General features: G+C 46.5%; 1 protein-coding gene across 3 annotated transcripts in view; it reads left to right on the top strand.

Annotated features, from left to right (window-relative positions):
• Positions 1-16,189, top strand: part of CALN1 (calneuron 1) — a 508,279-nt gene extending 492,090 nt beyond the window's left edge. For all 3 annotated transcript variants that reach the window (XM_090279122.1, XM_090279123.1, XM_090279125.1), the window contains 2 exons: positions 297-453; positions 15,051-16,189. In XM_090279122.1, the coding sequence (XP_090135248.1) occupies positions 297-453; positions 15,051-15,178 (285 nt within the window). In that variant the 3' untranslated portion in view covers positions 15,179-16,189. The remainder of the gene's footprint in view (positions 1-296; positions 454-15,050) is intronic.
• The last annotated feature ends 3,150 nt before the right edge of the window (positions 16,190-19,339 follow it).

The raw sequence follows: 19,339 nt of genomic DNA, 5'->3' as shown, positions 1-19,339 counted from the left end.
GGGCGACAGCAGATGGCTGCATAAGGAGGAAACCAAACTGGCAAGTGGCATTTTTTCCCTTCGAGACTCTTAGTGGAGGGGATATGTTGTGCTCACTGTATTCCCAATAAGTTATTCCAAGTTCACAAGTATGCTCAGAGCAGAACATGATGGAAAACTGCTCATGTGGTGTTCTGAAAAGCTGGGGCAAGTTTCCATAAAGGAGCTTGAAGGCTTTAGGGCTTGCAGGTCATGACCCAAGCAGAGTTCTGACCCCCATGTGCCCAAGACCCTCTCACTCCTCTCTATCTCCACAGTTTGACATGCAAAGGATAACTCTGGAAGAATTGAAGCACATCCTCTATCATGCCTTCCGGGACCACTTAACAATGAAGGACATTGAGAACATCATCATCAATGAGGAGGAGAGCCTGAATGATACCTCGGGGAACTGCCAGACAGAGTTTGAAGGCGGTAGGTACCCCTATTTTAGCTTTCTTCCTGGTGTGGGACAGGCCAACACCTTCACATTCTCTGTATGCAATTCTCTGTTTACAATGGACTTGTACTGAAGCCTAGAATTCCTGGCTGAGGTTAAAAGATCCTTTTGGCAAAGATGCATTTGGTTTCTCTCTTTTGTTTTCTCTATATTTTCCCCAATCTACATTTCTGGAAAACTTCCGTTGATCCTGTCCTTCCTCCAGTGACTAGATGTGTGGCTTTGTGGTGTTTGCCTTTATTTAGTGGAGGCTCTGTAGCTTCAGCTTCACTGGAGAGGACCCTCCAGCGTCATCGCAAGATGTCGATTCAACACGGGAGGAGACAGATACCGTGTCACTCCCGAGTCGGACTGCACAGCCATTCTCGGCGGTGCAGATAGACTCTTAAGAAGCTACACCATCGTCTCTCGAGACGGACGGCTGCCGACGAGTGGAGGCTGCCTGGGGTGGCAGAAAGAGCCTGTCTGGACTGTTGGTAAACCAGGATCGGGGCCAGTGGCTAATTGTGTGGCTTGGGCAAGGGGTGTACCTTCTCTGAGTGTGTTTCCTCATCTAGGAACATCAAGATAATTACAACTACTACACAGGATTTTTAGGGATGGGTTGTCTCTATGCTATGCTTCCTGAATGCACTGGCCAAAAAGAACCCTGTTCGTGAAAAGACTTTTATGAACTTGATGACGTAGTTACAGAAGAAACAGGATTCTCCTGGGGCCAATAAAGAGACCCTTGAGAGGCCACTTTGGGGGGACTCATGAAAGAAACCAAGAAAAACACAAAAAAACAGCTTACCTTACCCCCTAATCAGTAGAGAGTTCCAGGGAAGCTAAATGGTCTAACCCCTCTTTCCAACATTGAAAAATCAGAGCTGTTTCAACAGCTCTGATGTATAGAATGTTTAAACTTACATTAAAGTGGCACAGCAGACTACAAAGCAATATTTGACTTACTCGATGCTGAGGTTTCTTTAAGAGGGCAAACTATTTTTTTCTCTTCTTTTTTTTTTCCGAAACATAGTCAGAAGTTAACATATACAGATGGTAAGCTATATATATGGTCAATAAACACAAGTCAATATATACAGATGGTAAGCTGTCACCTGGACACCAGAATGACACGTGGTGCCCTTGTCTTGGAACTGCCACAGTATTGCCAGCTGGGCCATGGCAAGACTCCTCGGAGCTGAGCTAGTCCAGGGGGCCACAGCAATTTCCTCAGGTCTGGGCTCCCATCAGCCCTGTCTGGGCTGCGCTGCTATGTCTGTGTGCAGGATTAAAGGCCATGACGACAGGTAGCAGGAGGTGGCAAACTAAACCAATTCAAACCAGGAAAAAAGGAAGTTGTAGGGACCAGGGTAGACTTGAGAGCGATGGCCCCGTGGAAAGGCGTCCACATTTAAAACTTTCACAAGTGGTGCACACAGTGAACAGAAGCAGCTATGGTCCAGAAGCTGCCTTGGTCTCCTTTCCTGTGACCTGAGCCATAGCATCTGTGACCATATTTGGAGTCGGAGCCACACAGACCCCACAGGACAACATGGTCCCAGCCAATGCCATTTCTGGCCCCATAGGCAAGGGGACTGAGAGGGTGAATAGAGGTGCAAGGGCAGGGACTAACTAAAACTTGGGGAAACAGCGGGCCTGGACTCCTGTGTCATGCTTTCCTAGCTGACAGACTTGTGTTTCGACAGTGGAAGCATCTGGGGCTCTAGCTCCTCATGGTCAGCCCCCACTTTTGAGATAGGAGGAAAGAGTATTTCTGGGCACCTCATTTTCCACAGAGCCTTTGTTTGTGGATCACTGTTTTGTTCAGAGAAATGTCACAAGTCTTAGTAATTTGAGAAAGGTCAGACTGCACTGGGAAGTAATCTGAATTTTAAGCCATGTCTAATATGACTCAAAAACTCATATATTAACGAAATAAATGACTGACAAAAAGACATCCAAATAGAAGTCTTACTGGGTCTGCTTTAATTATTCATACATATAACATCGGCAATAGCTATTATCTGGGGTTGGTAAATGATAAGTGCCAGGTGCTGTACTAAATGCTTTAAAATTCATGATCTCATTTAATAAAAGAAACATTATTTTTGTAATTAGCACACTGCTTTTTGGAATGACCTCTGCAACCCTGATTACATAATTGCTTTTGGATGTTCTCATGTCAGGGAGTTGTTTTTTGTTGTTTTTTTAAAAACATCTTGTCAGCCCTATTTGGCCCTAAAGGTAAGCTTGTTGGTTTGTATTCAGGTTTAAGATTTTTCCAATCTCGGGTATGGCCCAATTCACAGGTGCATATATTTAATGCCCTTCTCTCCATGTTTAGGAAAGGGCCTCCCTGATGGTGTTTTGGGCAAAGGTGTCTAGGAAGAGCTGATGTACAGGGACTGAACAAGTGCATTTAAGACCATGTGGCTGACCTTGACCACCTCCTTTCCATCTTGTTTGCATGCCTGCTGCCCACAAACAGGGACCTGTTGGCATTTTGAACTTCTCCCTGCACCTACCACAATCTGATGGCACAGTTGCGTGGCTCATGTCTCCTAAATCTCCTTGCCCTCCTCCCAGCCCTTTGGGCCCTCACTGCCCCCAAGCTGTCAACCGCTTGCAGTCCCTTCTTGCCCTGCCCAGGCACTATGCCCTGTCCAGCCGCTTCAGCCATGCCCATGTTAGCATCTCCAATCCCTCACCCACCTATCAGCTTCCACCATGCCACCTCTTGGTAAATCCAGCATCTAAATATGAAGATAAAAGGTGGTTTCTTCTTTGGAGTGATGGCATGCTTTTCTCCCCAAATCTAATCTTCTGCATAACCCACATTGACCAATGAGAGGGAAGGAAGCAGCAGTGTATTTCCCCCTCACTCCAGAGCTCCAATCAGGCCTCCTCTGCTCTTGCTACTCCCCACCCAGGAAGCCCTTTCCTCCTCCTGCTCTCTTTGGAGTTTTGGTGCTGCAAGTCCGTAAGTGCTGATTAGCTCACTTACAGAGCCAATAACCCACCAGCATTGGAAATGCTGCCCTATTTGGTGTCAGAAGAAGGAATCAGTGATGGAAAAATACCTAAAGGTGCAGGAGGTCTTTGCCTTAAAAAGGTGAGCAAGGAAGGAAATAAATGGTCCATGAAACAAGCTTTTTATGGTAGAGTTGAAATTATTTATTTATTTATTTATTTATTTATTTATTTATTTATTTATTCTTAATCCTCACCTGAGGATGTGTTTATTGATTTTGGAGAGGAAGGGAGGGAGGGAGGGAGGGAAGGAGGGAGAGAGGGAAGGTAGGGATGTGAGAGAGAAACATCAATCAGTTGCCTCCCATACAGCTCTGACCAGGGATCGAACCCCACAACATTTTGGTGTCGAGGATGACACTGCGACTGAACCCCTGGCCAGGGCCAGATCTGGAATTTAAATAAAACCCACATCAGATGGCTTTGAGGTCATCAAAGCTGGAGTCAAAATTGAGTATGGAAAATGTTTAAAAATGTCTCTGTGGGCAACCTGTGTACCACAGAGTCAGTTAGAAATTCACAGGGAGACTTCCAAATGCGATCAGCATCCTTTTATGTCAGTGATTATACTTTTCACTTTTATAAATCTTGTGTCTCATACTTCTACAAAGGCGTTCAGATTCTGTCCATTAAGTCAGGAGATGTCGATTATTCCTTCCACATAAATGGAAGAAGAGAGAACAGAGAAATAGGCCAGGAGCCCATGGGGTATGGAACCATCGATGGGAGAGGATTGGGGGTTTTGGTCCTCCTTTTAGTTTTTATCTTGGTTTGACTTTGTTTTCTTCATTTGTTTGATTTTTAGATCAACATAAACAATAAATACACACACATGCAGCCCCTCACACATCCCTACTGCCTTATCCTTATGGTAGGTAGGACTTGGTTATCATTAAGAAGCAGCAGGTGTTCCATCTTCTCCGGAGGAATGGATGAGAGGAAATGGGATGAAATTCTAAGCTACCCTTAAGCAAAGCTCTCCTAACTTCTTTAGGAAACCCTGAACTGGGGGCTTCCATCACATATAGAACCCATTTTCCTGGAGCCCCAAAAGGAGTCATCTACAGAAACCTGTATGAAGGCAAGAAGGAGACTAGAAGAGTCTATCTAACTCAAGGCCTCTAAGTGGACCTCTCCTGTTTTCGCACCCGGCTTCTGGAAGGGAGGCCGTTCACACTGAGTCAGGCCCTTGAGCAGTTGCCACCCACTGTGCCGGGTGCTTTGGGCATGAGGTCACTTGACCCCACTGAATTCAGGGGCTCTCTGCCACCCACAATTACTAGTCAATATGAGAATAGTCCGATGGAAATATTTGGCTAGAAGTAGGACTTTCAAGCAATCCCAATCCCTCAGATCTTTTTTGAATTCCCTTATTAAGATAACTTATGCTCAGTGTACTTAGGTGTTAGTTCGTGACCTTTGTGTTATAATTATTTGGAAAAGCAAATAGGTCCATATCCACCAAAATGGGTTAGATACAACGTTATGTGACTACCCATGAAGCCCATTCACCATCCATGCTACATAAGAGAATTTCAAGATGTATTGCTTCAGTCCAACTACTTATCATAAGCAGACATTTTGTTTTTGGAGAACATACACTCAGTGACATTGAGAGACAGATTTGTTTTTTATTATTTGGTTCCAGTTACTGACATATGTGGACTTGAGTGGTCATGTGATTGAATTATCTATTTGCCCATCACTGAATCCTTACTAAGGGTTCTTATGACAAACTATATATTAAGTCTGGTAGTGCTTGCTTCCAATGTGGACTGCTTATTCCTATTGATACAGTCCAGGAAGAAAGGGATAGAAGAAAACTGTTCAGCATGCCTGCCAAGGTCATTTGTTAACACATTTCATTGGCCTATCAGCACAGTCTGAGAGATAAGTTCTGTGGCCCCTGTGGTACAGATGAGGAAGCTGAGTCTCGGCAAAGTGGAGTAATTTGTCCAAAGTCAACCAGCAAGTCAGGATTTCAACCCAGGTCTACCTAACAAAGTCCTGCCCTGGCCTCTTCATTTGTCAGGGCCATTTGCTTGGGTGTAAGCATTACAAAGCCTCCTTACAGAATGAAATTTCATCATCCTTTCTCATTTTCCATTTCATCACCAATGGAATCATATTATATTTGGAAGTTGAGTAGAAGTGTAAGATCTGTGTGTGAGCCCTTTCAAGACACCTACCCCAAGTGTTGTCCCTAAATGGAACACCAGCTGTCATATTTTTCTAGACATTCTGATAACATGCACAGGAGAGGGAAGCAGAGATCATCACTTGGGGAATAAGTAGTTTCTGTGAAAGACACAGCAGAGCTGCTCTGTACCATTCAGCACCTCTGGATGAGGGACAAGAGGAATGATGGGAAGGGAGGTGATGCAGGCCAGGCAGCCCCAGTGGATCCTGGTGTAGACGTGTGGGTGTTGTTCCCTGTCCTGTGTAGACTAGCTGTGTGACAGTGGCTAACTTATTTTAAAACTCTCTGAGACTTATTCTCCTTATCTGTCCAATGCAAAAATTAGACAACAGTTATATCTAGATTCAAATTTTTCTAGGCTCAGCAGAAGGTCAGAAAAAATTTGCGGTCACATCCAAGGTCTCCAGCTTAGCCATCTTGCTGAAGTTGCAACATTCCTGTGTGGATGTCAAACATACACCTGGATGGGGAGACCTGGCTCGTCACCTGGTCATGCACATTGGGCATTTCATGCCCATCCAAATGAAAAGGGCATGATATGTCATCTGCACCATCTGCTCCCAGTTCTCCTCATGCTATGACTTTCCTGAAATAAAACCCATTCTCCTTGGGTAGATGAAGGAGGTTAAGGTGTGGGTGAGGTCCATGGCAGGCAGTGAGACAGGAAGCAGTTTTCAAAGAAATTTGGGGCTTCAGACCAAAAAGGATTTTTCTTCTACTTGGGGATCCTTCACAGCAAACCTATAAGAAAGTTTTTTGGAGTCATGAGTGAGGAATGAAGAGACTCTGAGACACAAGACAGAGACCTAAAGAACTGTTTTTTGATAAATCTGCATGATGATTATTAATTCCAGCTCTGGACAGGGTTGGCTTAAAATTCTGCCAGAGCACATATTAGGTCACTTGAGTAAGGTCACAAAATAAATATTAAAAGCCTAATTTTCTTCATCTGCAAAATTGGAACCATATAATGACCTGTGGTTGTTACAGCAATTAAATGAGGTAACACATGAGAATATTTAGCACAAAGCTTAACACATTAATATCACTCTAAACATACAAACAAACAAAACCTAGCCAGTCCTTAGTCCCAGTTCTCCTTTGATTATTATTTTTTTTATCCAGAGACATTGTGGAGTTACAGGGTTTGAACCATCCTCTTGATACATTCATTCCTAAAGTTAAGTCCTTGCTAACACTAGCATTACCAAGAGTATTGGTCAACATTCTTTGGGTTTCAAGTTACAGAAACTCAATCCAGACCCCCTTAAACTAAAAAGCACTGACTCAAATAATAGGAGTTAAATGGATGAACTTTGGCTGACCGGGACCCAAAATGCTGAAGCAACATTCTCTCCCCACTCCCATATTGCGCTCTCTCTTTTACTCTCCTTCTCTGTGTCCTTCCTTCCTCTCTCTGGGCTTCATTCTTGCGTAGGCTTTCTCTCCCTGAAGTGATAGGATTCTCTCTCTCAAGGTTCATCTCTATTCCAAGAAGGAGCTCTGATCAAACCTGTTTGGCCAAGAGCTTGGGTATTCTACCTGGCTAGTCTGGTTTAGTACATTGAAAAACGTGAAGTCCTAGACTGAGAATCCCACTAGGTGGAGAGGTACAGATCCCCAAACAAAAAGATGAATTTTGTTACCTTGGCCAAGTTGCTCAGTTGGTTGGAGCATCATCCCATACACCAAAATGGGGTGCATACTAGAAGCAACTGATCGATGTTTCTCTCTCACATTGAAGTTTCTCTGTCTCTCTGTCTCTCTCTCTCTCTCTACAAATCAATAAACATACCCTTGGGTGAGGATTTTTTAAAAAGGATGAATTTTGTTAACAGAAGGGAAGGACTTCTGGAAAGACCACAACAACGCCTGGCCTCTACACCAAGAGTCCATAGTAGGACCCTCAAAGCCAGACACTAGAAACCTAATATGCTTTTGTAGTGGAAAAGGGACCAGCTCCTATCCCCTGATAGAGTTGGACTGTCTTTCTCTTAACAAAAGCATCATAGAACACACCACCCTCATTCCTCTTCCCTCAAAGACTGCATCCTCCACCTCCACCTTCATATCTTACATGAGTGCCTAGGTATTTCTGATATCACTGATATATAGAAAAATTTCTTTCAAAAGCTCTTAATTAGTTCCATTTTAGACCATGGAAATATCCAGTTTCATAGAATTGGAAAGTGTTAGACCTGGAAGGATCACAGAGCAATAATAGCTCCCAGACCTGGTAGCTCTGGCTTATTATGAGAATCACCTGAGCTGGTTTCTGTATTGTTTTAACCTTCCTGAGCCCCAACTTCCCTGCCAGAAATATCACTTACGTAGGTCTATGTTGGGACCATTAATCAAAATTATAATGATTCTGATTTGCTTCGTTTGGGAGTCAGTGCCTCTGAAGACATGCAGCCCTGTTTCCAAATATCCATACTGAAGCCAGAGGGATTAAGAACCCATTATATCCAAGGTCACCCAGCTGGTCATTGGCAAAATCCGTGTCGAATCCTGTCTCCAGGAGAAAATCCAAGAACCCTTGGACAAGGGGAAGGAGCAGACTGTCCTGGTGCTCAAACACTCAGGCCCTGCCACGGCAGCCAGGAAGCTGTCAGTGTTTGGGGCTGGCTAACAGGCTTTCAAGAAAACAGGAAACCCCACTTCTCTGTCCTCCTGTATCCACCTCTCCCAACTCACATTTCATCCCCATGTGCTTTCTGGGCTCCTTCTGTATCAACTACTATGCTAGAAAGAGAGCTCAAGACCTTCTGGGAAGGGAGACATAGAAGAGATCACCAGTAGTATTACCATTTTTAGTGTTCATAAAAATGTGCCAACACCTATTGGCTAAACCTGTGCAGAAGCATTCAGGAAGCCGCCGATATAGGCAACGCACGAGGAATGTATGAGGGTATCAAGAAGGCAACAGGCCCAATCCCCTCCAAGATCGCCCCCCTTAAGTCCAAGACAGGTGAGGTCATCACTGACCAGGAACAGCAAATGCGGCGGTGGACCGAGCACTACCTCGAGCTGTACGCAACGAAGAACACCGTAACAGACACTGCTCTTAAAGCCATCCCAGACCTACCAGTCATGGAGGAGCTAGACACCCCACCTACTGCGGCAGAGCTCGGCAAAGCCATCGACCGCCTTGCTTGCGGGAAAGCACCAGGAAGCGACGGAATCCCTCCAGAAATCCTAAAGAGCGGGAAACCAGTCCTGCTACAGCCGCTCCACCATCTACTCTGTCTCTGCTGGAAGGAGGGTTACATCCCCCAGGATATGAGAGACGCCAACATTATCACCATGTACAAGAACAAAGGAGACCGCAGCGACTGCAACAACTACCGGGGCATCTCTCTCCTCAGCGTCGTCGGCAAAGTATTCGCCCGGGTCGCTCTTGCCCGCCTGCAGACCCTTGCTTCCCGTGTCTACCCAGAGTCCCAGTGTGGCTTCAGAGCTGGCCGATCAACAGTGGACATGATCTTCTCCCTACGCCAGCTGCAGGAGAAGTGTCACGAGCAGCATAAACCACTCTACCTCGCCTTTATTGACCTCACGAAGGCGTTTGATCTGGTCAGTCGAAGCGGACTCTTCAGCTTGCTACGGAAGATTGGCTGTCCACCACATCTGCTTGCTGTGGTCATGTCCTTTCACGACAACATGCACAGCACGGTGTCCTACAACGGCGCAACCTCTGAGGCCTTCCCAGTCAGCAGCGGAGTAAAGCAGGGCTGCGTCCTCGCGCCTACGCTGTTCGGAATCTTCTTCTCCATGCTCCTCCAATACGCCTTTAAGGACTGCAGCAAGGGTGTCTTCATTCACACCAGATCCGATGGCAAGCTCTACAACCTGGCCCGTCTACGAGCCAAGACCAAAGTCAAAGAGGTGCTCATCCGTGAGATGCTCTTCGCTGACGACGCAGCTTTGACATCACACTCCGAAGAGGGACTCCAGCAGCTAGTCACTTGCCTTTCCCACGCATGCAAGGAGTTCGGACTAGCCATCAGCCTGACGAAGACGAATGTTATGGCTCAAGGCACGGGGACTCCCCCATGCATCACCATCGACGGGTACACCCTGGAGGTTGTCAACGACTTCACTTACCTCGGGTCCACCATCTCGAGCTCTCTGTCAGTCGACTTGGAGGTCAACCGGAGAATCGCCAGGGCAGCCACAGTTATGGCCAGACTGAACCGGCGAGCGTGGAACAATTCCAGCCTCACTGAGAAAACCGGACTGCGCATCTACCAAGCCTGCGTACTCAGCACTCTCCTCTATGGCAGCGAGACGTGGACCACCTACGCAAGGCACGAAAGGAAACTCAACAGCTTCCACATGAGGTGCCTGCGACGCGTCCTGCATGTCGCCTGGCAGGATAAGGTCCCCAACACCGAGGTGCTGAAGCGAGCCAATATGAGCAGTTTGCATGCAGTTCTTAGCGAGAGACGCCTCAGGTGGCTCGGCCATGTCAAAAGAATGGATGCAGGCCGTATCCCCAAAGACCTCCTCTACGGCGAGCTAGCAGAAGGCAAGAGGATGACAGGGCGCCCAAAACTGCGGTTCAAAGACATCTGCAAAAAGGACATGACACAATGCTCCATCAATCTCAACACATGGGAAGTTCAAGCAGACGACCGCCTAGCCTGGAGGCTCGCGGTCAGGCAAGGTACGTCACGCGCGGAGGCTGCGCGCAACGAGGAGGCGGTCCAGAAAAGATCGAGGCGGAAGCAGCGTCAACAGCAGCAACAACGGCCATCTGCCTTCACCTGTAACAAGTGTGGCAGGGATTGTCACTCCCGAGTCGGACTGCACAGCCATTCTCGGCGGTGCAGATAGACTCTCAAGAAGCTACGCCATCGTCTCTCGAGATGGACGGCTGCCGACGACGACGAGTGTTCATAAGTTCCAGAAAGGAACAGTTTCCTCAAAAAGTTAAACATAGAGTTTACCATGTGACCCAGCAATTTGAAGCACAGATTAGTATATGCAAGAGAACTTAAAATATGTCCACAAAAGAATTGTACACAAATGTTCATAGTAGCATTATTCATAATAGTCAAAAACTAGACACCACCCCAATATGCATCAACTGGTGAATGCATAAACAAATGTGGTATATCCATTTAGAGGAATATCATTCAGCCATAAAAAGGAATGAGTACTGACTGATGTGTGCTACAATATGGATGAACCTCGGAAAGATTATGCTAAGTGAAAGAAGCCAGACACAAAAGGCTACATATTATATGGTTCCATTTATATGCAATGCCAAGAATAAGCAAATCTATGGAGGCAGAATAGTGATTGCCAGTAGCTGGAGAGAAGGGGGAATGAGGAATGACTTCTAATGCGTATGGGGTTTGTTTTGGGGGTGATGAAGATGTTCTGCAATTAGGTAGTGGTGATGGTTTTAAAACCTTGTGAATGTACTAAATGCTACTGAATGATACACTCAAAAGAGGCAAATTTTATGGTAGGTGAATTCTATCTCAATTCAAGAAAAAATAACTATTAATAGGTAGCCCAATTTAAAAATTAAAAGATCAGGCCCTTTGGGAGCAGGATGTTCGGGAGAAGGCTCCTGGGAAAGTGAAGTTTGGGTTGGGCCCAGGAGCAATGAGAGAGAAGGTGAGGGCTGCCCCCTAGCAGAGAGAATGGTGTGATAGTGCCACAGAGTCTTGTGGAAAGAATGGCCACAAGACCTGCTTGGCCGAGACAGAGGTTGCAGGGGGAGGGAGGGACGGTGGTCTTGGGGCAGAGGTGGGAAAAGGACAGGAGGTGATCTGTGGTCTTACCCACTGAGCGGAGGAGCTGGAAAGAATGGAACATGTTCTTCCCAGCAAGGCTGGGGGGGGGGGGGCGAGGCTTTGCAGGCATGTTGCAGGGGTGCTGTGCATACTAAGCACTGCTTTAGGAAGGTGAGTCTGGTGCAGTTTGGAATGAATTAATGAGGGAAGGGACCAAAGCAGAGGTTTGGAATTGCCTGCTGTATCCTCAGTGCTGTGTTGGAGGCTGCAGGAAACAAGAGGAACAGAAGCAGGCCTTTCCTCCTGCCCTCCAGGGATACAAGCAGGAAATTTGGCATTTTCTCTAGTAATTCAAGGTTGGACATAGCTTTTGCTTTTTTTTTTATTTTTATTTTTTATTAGCTCATTGATCTTCGAAAGAATTCTTGAGATAAGAACAGTTACCATTAGCTCCTTTACAGGTAGAGAAACTGGGACTCAGCTAAGTTCAGTCACTCGCCCACAGCTGCTCCTGAGTGGCAGTTAGGAGAAGAAACCAGATCACAACTCAGAGTTCATCTTAGTCTGACCTATGGTCTTGTTAGGGAAACAGAGCATAGACACCAAGAATAAATAAATATACAAAAATATAGTGCCATGCAAATATGTGATAGCCAAAGACAGGCCTTAAATTATTATCAACAAACACATTAATTAGTGCCAGATGAAACTCTGCCAATCACACCAAGTGCTCTAAGTGCATTTTTTTTCCACCTTTCTATTGGTGAACTTTGTCCTGTCAAGTAAAAGATTCAGAAGAGAGAGTTTATGCAGAAATTTTGAACCTGGATATTAAATTTCACCTGTGCTCAAATCCCACCTCCACCATTTGTCAAATGACCTTGGACTCCACTTCTTGGAGCTTCAGGTCCTTCACCTATCAAATGAGGATTCCACACCCAGCTCACAAAGGACTGCCACACTACAGTTGTGCAAAGATATATATAAAGCATGTACCTAGCTCTCATGGCAGGGGACAGGGGGTCCTCAGTGCATAACGGGGAGTTTTTAAAGGTTTACAAAAGGGAATTCACATTCATTCAGTTCAAACAATATTGCAGTACCTTCATATAACCTTAATCTTCACAGCAAGGTAGGTCTTATTACCCCCATTTTATAGATGAGGAAAATGAGGCCCAGGGAAATAAGCTTGTCCCGAGTCACACAGCTAGGATGTGAGATAATCACAGTTCACATTCGGGTCTGGCACTGAAGTCCTCACTTTTTCACTTTGCCTTAAAACCTATGGTGACAGCAGAACTGGATATAAAAGGTTTCTGCTCAAGGTACAGAGTCTGAATTATGAATAAATGACTGTCTGTTTCAGAGCTACAGAGAAATGAGCTGGAAGCTCCACTCTTTTTTTACAGGATGTTGGTCTGAGTTCAGATTTGCATGGCCTCGTGTACAAGCTATTAGGTCTCCTGGCCTCTCCTCCTTCCTCATCTCTGCCCTCCTACTACTTCAGGATTCTTAGATCAAAGGCACAGCCTCTGTCCTGAGAGATAGTCCTGTAACGTTGTTTTCTGAGTGACCTTCACAGAGAGGGGCTTCAGCAAAACTTTCTCCCTGGCTCAATCACACAACTGCTCATTTCCTTAAGCCCTTGCCAGCCTCAGGATGGAAAGGCAGATGACTGCCTTCAGAAGCATTTTTATGCTGAGGAGCTGCTCAGAATAAATTAGCCAGTCCTCAGAAAGTGTTAGATACACTACTTCCATATCCACATTTGATTTCTGTTTCTGCCCTCCCCTCTCAAACGCCACCTCCTTTTCCCTTCCTGAGAGCTGGCTGGCATCTTTGCACATTTGCCCACCCTGGGGGAGGCACATCTCTGCAGAAGAGAATTTTCTTCCTTCTGCTAAGAACCTATAAGATTCCAAAACCCAGACATGATCAGCAAATAAAGAACTGAACCAAAAATACTTTCAGTCACCTAAGGGAAGCAGAAGCCTAGTGGAATTAAAAATAACAATACAAGACCTAAGACACTATGGCAGAAATAACCAACAAGTTTTGGTGAGGAAGCCGAGAGTTCCACCCAGGCACTGGGTCGCTGTGAAGTGGGGCTTGCTGGAGAAACTCCCTGATTGATGTAATTTTTAGAGGTCCCTTGACAAGCCCCTGAGATCCCTTATCTCAGGGAACCTGTTTGCCATCACCTGACTCCTACTGCTTCCCTTGCATTTCTGGGATCTGGAGGAACAACTGCATGTCAAGGGGGACAGGTACTTGAAACTAAGTATTTGTTTAAGGCTCTTTAAAGGCATGTCTAGCAGAAGTGCCCCTTTTTAAAATGGAATGTAGCTCAGAAGTGTTCTTCTGTGCTGATACTGGGTTTCTTAACAACTGAATTTTGCATCTTCCCCAATATCCCCCATCCCAGTGTCCCTAACACACACACACACACACACACACACACACACACACACACACACCTCCTGTCCCCCAACAACTCAAACTCACAGTCTCTGGGTGTACCCAGACAAAATGAATCAAAAACTCTAAGGGTGGGGCCAAGTGATTTCCTAATCACCTGGAGAGCTTATTAAAACACACATTGCTGGCCTCCATACGGAGATTTTGATTCAGTAATTCTGCAGTGGGACTTGAGAATCTTCATAATATGAAACTCCCAGATGGTGATGATGCTGCTAGACCAATGAGAAGCTCTGGTGTAGGGAGCCTCGCAGCTGCCTCCAGGGCACACATTTCTTCCATAAACTAAATGGTAAAATGTGCACAGATCACTGCAGGATTGGAACCAGGAAGGGAGGACGTGTAGACAAAAAGAAGGAGAAAGAGAAAGAAATCTGGCCTGGGAAGCAATGCCTAGAAAGGAGACTTGTTCTTTCTCAACACATGTTATCAACACTTCTTTCTTGTTATTTCCATTTCCCCATTTCTACTCCATATTGTTAACCCACTAATTGATGTCTTGTGATTGAGACCCACTAATGGTGTCTCATAGGCCTTGTAAACATGGTAGTATGAGACCTGACCCAGAAGAAAGATGAAGACTACATGACCCCAGGACCCAAGATCAGACCCCTGGGGCTGCAGAATCTGAGGACACCCTGCCTCTGGAAAGTCTGAGGTGGTTTTTTGCCTCCCTGCTTCACATCGGTCTTGTCTACAGTACACGTGGTCCCCAGTTCTTAGACACCAGCAGGCACCGGGATCACCTAGTGAAACCTCAGTCGCTGGCCTGGATGATGCCCTCTGTGAAACTCACTCCAAAATATTCCATATTTCCTCACTCAGAAAGTCACTGTAATTATTATATCTGCCAGTTTATACTTCACTCTGCATATCACATTGGTCATAGTCTGTGTTGTAGAAGTCTCACCATTTCATACCATTTATGGGAAGACGCGGTGTTCAGTCTCCTCCAAGAGCAGTCCCAGAAATGTTCATCGATTCGACAAGTCTGCATCCTATGGACTGGACGCTGGGCTTGTTGAGAAAGAGGTGCAGCCTGTCTCACAAATATCATTTCTCTCTTCTCTCCCTCTCCACTCCCCTCCCCTCCCTCTGTGTCTCCTTGCCCTCTACTCCCCCACCCCAGTGCATTCCCAGAAACAGAACAGACAGACCTGCGTCAGGAAGAGCCTCATCTGCGCCTTCGCCATGGCCTTCATCATAAGCGTCATGCTGATTGCGGCTAACCAGATCCTGCGGAGCGGCATGGAGTAGCAGCTTCCCGCCACCACGCTGCTGCTGCTGCTGCTGTTGCTGCTGCTGCTGCTGCTGTGGTCCCCTGCTCACTGCGCATGCGCATGCCCTGCAGGCAGACTGTTCCTCCTCAAAAGCAGATTTGGACGCAGTGGCACAGTTCAGTGAAGACCCCAAGGTTGCAGGGCAACGATGTTGCAAGTCCACTTCATCTCCTTGGCAGGGACACAAAAGGGCTGTCTTAAATGCTTTAATGGTTTTGTTTCCTAATGCAATAAAAGGCCAGAAATTCCGAATGATTTCTTCAACCACCTGCAAGAACTCAGAAGATAAACTTCATTTTCATTTCGGAATTCCAATGGCCATCCAGGCCGATGGTTTAAGAGAGCGAGAGAGAGGCGTGAACACGCAGTCACCTCCGCACCCCATCCTTTCAACCCACGGGGCAACTGGAAACCCCCTTGGGCAACCCAAGGGACTGACTTTGGGGTTGCTGCAGAAAAGGGGCTCTCCTTCTGGCCCTGGCTTCCTCCCTCCACCTCGCGGAGCTCCGCCAGGCATAAGGGGAACGCCATCGGATGGGGTGCAGGACCCAGCGGCCTGCAGCTGCTCCCATGCTTCCGTTCTTACTGCCTTTTCTACAGGACTCTTGTTGGCAGAGTTGGGGAGTTCTCGGTTTCCATCTGTACTTGGCTTTCTGTTCCTAGAGCCCATCACGCACCAGCATTTTGGAATCTGCAGAGAGCCTTCCTCCCAGCTTTGCTGCCTGTGCTGCCATTAAAGAAAAAAAGAAGCATAATCTCTATATTAACATAGACAGGTAGACAGACGTATATATTTGACTTCTTCATCTGTGACATCATTCTTCCCTAACCACTTATTCCTGATATAAGCTTGTCCTCCGACACGCGTCCTTGCCTCTCTTGGGTAGGAGAGGTAGTTTGGGGGACAGGGGACTGAGACTGGTAGTGAGGAGATGATGCAGCCCACACCCCAGTCATCTGCAGCGATGGAGCTGCACACATCTCCCTGCCAGAGACCTCTGTAGGTTAAGGTCCTTGTGCATCTTACCTTTTTCTCATCTTACAGTTTGCTTTGTAAATTAGTCTTCCCTAGATAAATAGAGAAATACAATCCAGAGTGGAAAGATGGAAAGATCAAACTACTGTATTTTACATAACATCTTCAGGCATTCAGATCCTGCAACTGACTCATTTCCATGAGAAAAAAACAAAAAGGTGTTAATAAGCATAGCCAGCAGGACAGGTCATTTACTCCTGCCTGCAGAATACTTCTGTTGGGGAAGGAAACAGAATCCAGTACTCTGTGTTCAACACCATTTCAAGTCTGTAATTTCCTGACTTTTCCCAGATTTCCTATCAGCCACCACTGTTAATTCAAGCTTGCATAGTCTGATTAGCCAACATTCAATCTTTCAATGGAATATTTCCCTTTGTACTTTTCCAAGCTCAGGTCTTTATTTCTATAATGGAATTGTCTTGCTCCTCTTTCTTCCCAGTGCATCCAAAAGCTACATGCTTTCCCCCCCTTTCTTCCAGTATTGAGGCTCCAGAACCTTTCCTCTCTCACTGCAGCCAGGTAGGCTTCCTGGTGCAGTGTGTGCTCCTGCACCCCTCCCCACTCCTCCCCTTCCTCTCTGCTTTCTCCCTACTGCCTTCGCAGACTTGGAGCCTCCAAGGTCTCAGTTTAGGGTCTTCTTCCAATGCACCTCTGCAAGCACTTCAGGCAACAGCCTGGGGGTAGCTGTAGGAACTTCCCCACTGTGGGAGACTGAGAATATTCATGATGAGCACAAGAAAAACTAGGGTTTGAGCCATAGTACAGAGGAGGAAGCAGGCGTAAGCTTGCAAGATCCCAGGAGTTTGAGACTCTGTGAAAATGCCTGGGGTCTCGCACACCCAGGCCAGGAAAGGGCCAGCCTGCCTGTCCCTCTTGCCTACCGTGCCCTGCCACAGTACACCCTGCACACTGCCTCTCCTCTCTCCCCTTGCCTCACTCAGCACGCACACCGCCCCCACCATCAGAACCCTGAATGAGAACAGGTCCAAACACAGAATTCTAATAGACAGCTTCATCATTAGCTCCTGCCCAAAACAACCTTCCCTCTCTCAATTGAACTCGCGTGGGAAAGACCCCCTGAACCACTAGACCATATTGGACAGGGGTTGGGGGGGTGCAGGATCCTAAGTAGATGGGATAGAGACCCCAGAGATGATTCTTAAAGGGCCATGCCCCATGAGAGGGGGTTGCAATACTGTAGGTGAGGCTAAAAATGAGTAATTCTTCAAAGGCTGCTTTTCTACAACTTCTTCTGCCTCCCACTGGAGAATGGGGACCCTGAAGATGGGAGGGTTATCCTTTATTAGAAGACAGATTGGCTACCATGCAGGGGGTGGAGACTAAAAGGATCTCTGGAGAGGGACCAACAGCCTGTTCTCTGTAAAATCCTCAGCATCCTCTCCCCAAAGAGGATTTTTTCCTCTCCCAGTGACCCTGTGACCAGAAAGTCAGCCATCCAACCCAGGAGAAACTCCAAGAGAGCGCATCTGTGTTGGGGTTGCTAGGGAGAGGGGACACTGCAGAAGGCACAGAACTCTCTTTGATGGGCTAGAAGTGTACCTTCTCCATAGTAACCTCACGGGTGCCACCCACGGCCTGTAATGTGTGGAGACAACCCGGAGCGGTGGCATTCCTGAGATTTTGGGAGCTAAGAGCTTGTCCTAGTGACTTGTGCTCTTGCTGCTTTGTCTGGATGGTCTGTCAGGCAGCTGGAGATGCTGACTTCCAGCCCTGTCCTCAGTCCTATCCACACCAGAGCTACTCCAGGGCCCACACCTGTCAGCACCCTCTCTACAGGGGTTGTGATGCTCAAGGAGAAGACTCTAGAAGGCCCTGGTCCCCATGCTTTGTGGCCCCAGTGGGGGATAACCTCTGCAGGAAAGGAGAGGGGGGACCCCAACTCTTCCTCTGTGTTCCCAGCTAATAGACCTAGGGGTCTATAATGGGACAGCTAAGTGACTAGCAAAGTGAACTTGGCTCATTCTTAGTGTAAGAATGGGTGCCCCCAGACCACAGTGATGACCAAGGAGGCATTTTGCTTGTGAGACATGGGGTACAGCCCCTGACGGCCTTGGCTCCCAAAGAAACTGTCACCCGGTAGCAGGCAGAACCCCCAAACAGGCCCGAGCGTGGAAATGGAAATGATTAGCAGTGGCTTCCAGAATGTGTGTGGGTCTCATGTGACCAATCTGTGTAAAAAAAAAAAAAAAAAAGATGTTTCCATGGCAACTCTTGCATTCCACCCTGAGTGCCAAGGCACACAAAAATAGGGAACATTTTCTTAAAGAACACTTGGGTTCTGCCTGATTGCAGCCTGACTCCCTGCATCCATATCCTGCTGGTGGGAGAAATTACCCCTAAAAAATCTCATGGTTTCTCTGCCTTTTTCTTTCATGTTTGAACCTACTCTTCCATTTGCTCAGGAGAACAGGAGCTACCTGTGAGCCAGGTGGTATCCTCCCCACTCGCCCCCTTCCCCACCTCCCAGGGCCCAGAGCAAGGACCCCTTAATCTGGGTGACAAGTCAGAAATGTCATCTGAAAGGCAAAAAGTATCTTAAATCTCAATCTTCAAAAGCATCTGTTTGCCAGTTAAGAAGCTCTTCCACAAGCCAGGAATGTGAACTGAAGTGAATTGAGGTTGACATGTGGTCTTTGGCAAGTCCAGTGGTCTCAGAAGATTCTAGGTGTTTATTTGCAGAGAAGATGTATCCTGTGAGTCTTCTTTCTTGATACCTGCTCCTGTCTCAGATATCACATGATAAATGGTCTACTCCAGCAATTTTCAACCTTTTCACCTCATGGTACACATAAACTATAAAATTCTGCATCACACCAAAAAAAAAAAAAAAAAAAAAAAAAAAAAGTTTGCCAGTCTGACAAAAATAGGTATAATTTGAATTCTTTCACATAAGACAGCTACTGTTGTGTCAGCTGTTATCATTTTTTATTTGACAATCTAACAGAAAAGAGGTCAGTGCCCCTGGCTGATAGTCAGGTAGTGCATGTTTTAAAAATTCTTGTGGCACACTGGTTGAAGATTGCTGACCTCCTTTCTGGTAGTTAGCCAGAAGAACCTAGTGAAAGATGGCAAGCTCATTTT

Source organism: Furipterus horrens, unplaced genomic scaffold, assembly GCF_987537825.1.
Source record: "Furipterus horrens unplaced genomic scaffold, mFurHor1.1.pri manual_scaffold_5, whole genome shotgun sequence".
Taxonomy (NCBI): Eukaryota; Metazoa; Chordata; class Mammalia; order Chiroptera; family Furipteridae; genus Furipterus; species Furipterus horrens.
Note: the sequence above shows the minus strand (reverse complement) of the source record. Positions and strands in the feature narration are given on the sequence as shown.